Below are 5,749 nucleotides of genomic sequence, written 5' to 3'. Positions count from 1 at the left end.
CTACGAAACGAAGATGAGTCATGTGTGTATGTCAAGGCCAATGGGAGTATAGTGAGCTTCCTCGTATTGTATGTCGATGACATACTGCTCATAGGAAACGACATCCCAACCTTGCAGGAGGTCAAGTCCTGGCTTGGGAAGTGTTTCGCTATGAAGGACCTTGGAGAAGCTGCATATATAATGGGAATAAGGATAGTGAGAAACAGAAGTAAGAGACTGATAGGACTCAGTCAGGATACATACTTGGAAAAGGTACTAAAACGTTTTAGTATGGAAAATTCCAAGAAAGGGGAGTTGCCAATGCAATGCAATACCAAACTGAGTAAGACTCAGAGCCCGAGTACGGAGGCAGAGATAGCTGATATGAGCCGAGTACCTTACGCTTCTGCAGTTGGCTCGATTATGTACGCTATGACCTGTACTCGCCCTGATGTGGCCTCCGCTTTGAGCATGGTCAGCAGATATCAAGGGAACCCTGGTAGAGCGCATTGGATTGTTGTCAAGAATATTCTTAAGTACCTACGAAGGACCAAGGAATGGTTTCTAGTCCTCGGTGGGAGTGATGACTTAAGGATGCGAGGGTACAGTGATGCTAGTTTTCAGACGGATCGGGATAATTACCGATCGCAGTCAGGCTGGGTCTTTACCCTGAACGGAGGAGCAGTGACTTGGAAAAGTTCCAAGCAAGAGACCGTAGCTGATTTAACGTGCGAATCAGAGTACATTGCGACAAGCGAGGCGTCAAAGGAGGCTATATGGTTGAAGAACTTCATTGGAGACCTTGGACTTGTGCCATCCATAAAGGAGCCCATGTAAATTTTCTGTGATAATGAAGGAGCGGTTGCCTTAACCAAGGAACCAAGGGATCATCGAAGATCTCGACATATCGACAGAAAATACCATTTTATTAGACATCGAGTAGAATAGGGACTCCTCGTTGTGAAGAGGGTATCGTCAGAAGATAACCCAGCAGATCCCCTTACGAAGGGACTGAGTAGGGTCAAGCATTTGAAGCACGCTAGGAGCGTTGGGCTAAACGACGATATTAGTTTAGATTAGATAGGTAAGAAACTTGTAATGGATAATTTTGTATTCAACATTTGATGATTAAATAAAGGTGTGTTATTTATAAGAAAGTTACTCTCTTGTGTTGATTATTTATCTATTGTTTCGATTTTGCATGTTTTGACTTCCTAAATAATAAGATTATTCGAACGGTCCACAATCGTTCATATGTTGGAAGTAAATATGAAAAAGATTGTCATAAATTGTTTGTAGATTGTCTAAAAGGTTTTAGACATAGCAAAGGTTTGCTACAAAGTTTATGAGTGCTTATGAAATATGTTTTGAGCATTGGAATAAACCCGCACTTGCTAGTATCACTTCATGAAAAGTTATCACAAGTGATCGCAAGATGATAATATCATATAATCTTTAAACCTAGAGATATGGTTATTGTTTGCTAGTTGATTATACATTGATAATGCGAAAACGCATCAGTGACTTGATGTTATAAAACGCATTATTGTGTGTAACTTAGCTAGTAAATGATAAAAGCATATAAGTCGAAGTTTTTCTATTCCTTTCATTCTAAGAGAATAAAAGCAATATCTTGGCCACTCGATGATTTGGTTTGACTTATGTGTCGGGCCCGGTCAGGATGAGGTTGATGTGTTCAACTGAGTTCTATGTCGAACAAATCAGAGATCGAGGAATAAATGCTGAACAATAAGTATTGTAAGCATGATATCTAGAACAAAGGATTATACGATCCCTTATCTGAAGGACATGATTTTGATCGAAGTTGACAGAAGCGTATAAGAGCTACGATTGCTAACTGGATTCTGAAGTCATATGTGAGATATAGTTACTAGACTTATCCAAGTGGGAGACTGTTGGATTAGTGTGTAAGCCCGTAACTATATTTGGTATGTACTTGACCCGGTTATGCATGGTCCTTTTGGGTTGCCTTCACCAAAGCAACTTGACAAGGTAATTTAAGGAAAGAGAGAGGATATTATGGTTTATTAATATATTATAAGAATAATATATTAAAAGAGAAATCATATTTATTTAATTAGTATTAGTCATAAATTAATTAGGAATTAATTTGGTGACTAAAAGAGATTAATTATAATAAAAGGACTTAAACTGTCAAGTGTGTGATAGTTGAGTTTTGGACTGGGAAACCTAATGGACTAAGGGGGAACGAAATTATGATGAAGGATCATCATATTTTCGTCCAAGGGCCCTATTCTAGAAGGTTCCTTGGGCTGCTTGGTCATTAAGTTGTCCATTAGGGTTTAGACTGAAACCCTAGCAGCCTATAGTATAAATAGAGACCCTTGCATGCAATTTTCGACCACTTGTTCCCAAGAGAAAAACCTAGGCCGAAAATTAGCATCCTCCTCTCTCTCAAAGTTTCCTTCTTGCTTGTGTGGTGTTTGTGATCCATTAGAGGAGTTACAATTGTGACTCCAGGCTCAAGAGAAGAAGATTCAAGCTACTATTTGAAGAGGTAAACATCTAGATCTGATGTAATTAGCTAATTTTGAAATTATGTATGCTAGATTAGGGTTTATAAGTCTTGGATTCATTGCATGTACAATAGAGAAACCTAGATCCAAGCATTAGGGTTTGTATGAGCACGTAGGATTGTTCTTATGCATAAAACCCATCAACTTTCACTCTTGAATCTCCCATCATGCCAAACTTCGCGAGTGAGGTTTTGGTGTAAGCCTCCTGATTTATGAAAATGCCTTCTGGTCCCTGTCTAATATTCAGTCCAGGGAAAAAGTTAATTGGACCCATTGAACTCATCTCAAATTTAGTTTCCATCAACTTGTGAAACTCAGCTTTTAAGCTAGGATTCGTGGAACCGAAGATGATGTCATCAACATAAATTTGGATGGTCATTAGGTGGTCACCCTCTTTCTTGCGAGAGAAGGTTGGGTTAACTGAACCTTATTTGAATTTTGACATTTTAAGAAAGCGAGTTAGAGTTTCATACCAGGCTCTAGGCGCTTGTTTTAGACCATACACTGCTTTGTCCAAAATATAGCAGTGATTGGGAAATTTCTCGTTCACGAAACCAGGTGGTTGCTCGACATATACAGTTTCTTTTGGTTCTCCATTCAGGAAAGCACACTTGACGTCCATTTGAAACACCTCAAAATTTTTGTGTGCTGCATAGGCCAAAAAGATACGAACATATTCTAACCTTGCTACTGGAGCGAAGGTTTCTTCATAGTTGATTCCTTCTTCCTGACAATATCCCTTGACTACTAGTCTCGCCTTATTTCTTATCATGTTGCCCTCTTTATCCATCTTATTGCAAAACACCCATTTTAAACCAGCAACTGATGCATTTGGTGGAGTTGGTATTAATCTCCAGACCTTGTTTCGCTCAAACTCATTGAGTTCTTCTTGCATCGCTTGCACCCAATCAGAATGATCAAGAGTTGTATTGATGGTTTTGGGTTCAACCTTAGAAACAAATGAGTTGAACATACAAAATTACACCTTAGAGAATAATGCACTTTTCTTGGCTTTTAACTGAGATCGTGTGAGGACACCTTCAGATGATTCACCTATGACTTGAGCTTTCGGGTGATCTCTGGTCCATTTCGTCAGTGGAGGATAACTTGGATCATATGAAGGACCCAGTTCGACATTTACTTCTTCTAATTCAGATTGTGCATCCAAATCATCATTTGCTTCTTTATTCTCCCCCTCGAATGATGATACTTCGCCCTCAGGGTCAGTGTGCTCCCCCTCAACTGGATGTTCATGGGTAATACTTAGAGATGGATTCTCCCCCTCGAAAGGCACATTAGGTTTAGAAGACGAAGACGAACCCTCCCCCTGCAATGGTGTGTTTTCTTTTGTCGGTTCGCTTGAACTAGGAGATTCGTTTGCGCTATGAGATTCGTTTAAGCTAGGAGATTCTTTTGCCATATCTTTCACAACATCGTCGATGATTTTCTTGAATTCATCTTCTTTATTGTCTGCTGATTTAGATTCAGAGGAGATGGCCTTTTCTGGTTCATTAAAGAGAAGCATATACTCATCATATAAAGTTGAGATAGGAACCGTTGCTGGACTTGGCTTTGGAAAGATCTCCGCTGATGGACTTTCGTTTTTCTGAATCTTCTTTGAATAGTTATCATCGAATGTGACATAGTAGGTCTTTTGTAACTTCTTTGTGCATTTGTTGAGAACCCTAAATGCCTTAGAATTCAGCGAATACGCCAAAAATATACCCTCATCAGCTTTTGCATCGAATTTGTTCCGGTTTTCCTTGGAATTGAATATGAAACACCTGGAACCAAAAACATGGAAAAACTTAACGTTAGGTTTGCGATTGTTAATAATTTCATATGGAGTAAGAGAGAATCGCTTGTTCAGAATGGATCTATTTTGGGTAAAGCATGCAGTTGCAATAGCATCTGCCCAGAAATACAGAGGAAGCGAAGCGAAGGTAAGCATTGTTCGAGCAGCTTCACACAAAGAACGGTTTCGCCTTTCAACTACGCCATTTTATTGTGGGGTATAAGGAGCATAAAAATTGTGTGTGACTCCCTTATCAGCCAGAAATTCTTCGAAGTCTTGATTTTAAATTTCGGCTCATTATCGCTGCGAATGTTGTGAACCAGCTTTCTCAGTTAAAGCTCAACTTTCTTTATAAAGTTCTTAAGTGTATGAGTTGCCTCAGATTTCTGTTTAAGAAAGAACACCCAAGTGAAACGTGAAAAACCATCAACTATAACAAGAATATACTTACTACCGTCGACACTTTCGATTGCAGAAGGTCCACAAAGGTCTATGTGTAGAAGTTCTAAGGATTCAATGATTTTCGTGTTTACTCGAGTTGGATGACTTTTCCTACTTTGCTTTCCCATTTCACATGCTGCACATAAATGATCCTTATCGAACTTTAATAGAGTAAGTCCTCTCACATGATCACCAAGCACGAGCTTGTTGATATCCTTGAAATTTAGGTGCAAAAGTCGTCTATGCCATAGCCAGCTATCATCAGAGTGAGCTTTCGTTAGTAGGCAAACAGCAGGTTTTCCTCTTATAAGGTTCAAATTTAGAGGACACATTTCGCCTTTCCAAGGAGACTTCAAAAGAACAGCTTTCGTTTCCTTCTCTATGATTTCAGAACCTTCGTCATCAAAGCTTACTTTTAAGCCTGTTCCCACAACCAATTGAGAGACACTAATCATGTTGTGTTGTAGTCCTTCCACATAAGCCACCTTTCGTATTGAGAAATCTCCGTTAGATATCATCCCATAGCCTTTGATCGTTCCAAACGAGTTGTTACCATACTTTACATTTCCTCCATCTTTCAGAGCGCGAAACTCTCTCAGCTCTTCCTTTCTCCTAGTTATGTGACGTGAGCATCCACTGTCATTGTACCATTCGTCGTCAAACTATTCGTCACAAATAACCTGCAAATATTAAGCAGATTTAGGAACCCAAAGTTGCTTGGGTCCTGGTGAGCCTTTTACGGAACGGGGAAAAACAATAGAAAGATCAACCATATATGTTCGTTTTATCAAAGTTGTCACGCCCCAAAACCGGAACGGCGGAAACGTTCTGAGGTGGAGGACGTCATGTTTAGTATCACAAGACATGCATCATAGTAATCAAAGTAATGAACAACCATTTCATTAGAAAGAAAGTGTTTACAAAGTGTGTGTTCACAAAACATAGAATACATAAGCAAATAACAAACAAGACTTGA

General features: G+C 39.3%; 1 protein-coding gene across 1 annotated transcript; it reads right to left on the bottom strand.

Annotated features, from left to right (window-relative positions):
• Positions 1 to 3,516: 3,516 nt before the first annotated feature.
• LOC145122368 (uncharacterized) lies at positions 3,517 to 4,538 on the bottom strand. Its single transcript, XM_079057976.1, has 2 exons — positions 4,534 to 4,538; positions 3,517 to 4,321 (listed from the first exon to the last, which is right to left on the bottom strand). Exons 1-2 carry the CDS (start codon positions 4,536 to 4,538, stop codon positions 3,517 to 3,519), a joined length of 810 nt encoding a protein of 269 aa, XP_078914102.1.
• Positions 4,539 to 5,749: the final 1,211 nt, after the last annotated feature.

The sequence above is a fragment of the Lactuca virosa genome, chromosome 6 (assembly GCF_052849685.1).
Source record: "Lactuca virosa cultivar CGN04683 chromosome 6, Lactuca_virosa_CGN04683_v6, whole genome shotgun sequence".
Taxonomy (NCBI): domain Eukaryota; kingdom Viridiplantae; phylum Streptophyta; class Magnoliopsida; order Asterales; family Asteraceae; genus Lactuca; species Lactuca virosa.
The sequence above is the reverse complement of the archived record's forward strand: the minus strand, read 5'-3'. Positions and strand labels throughout refer to the sequence as shown.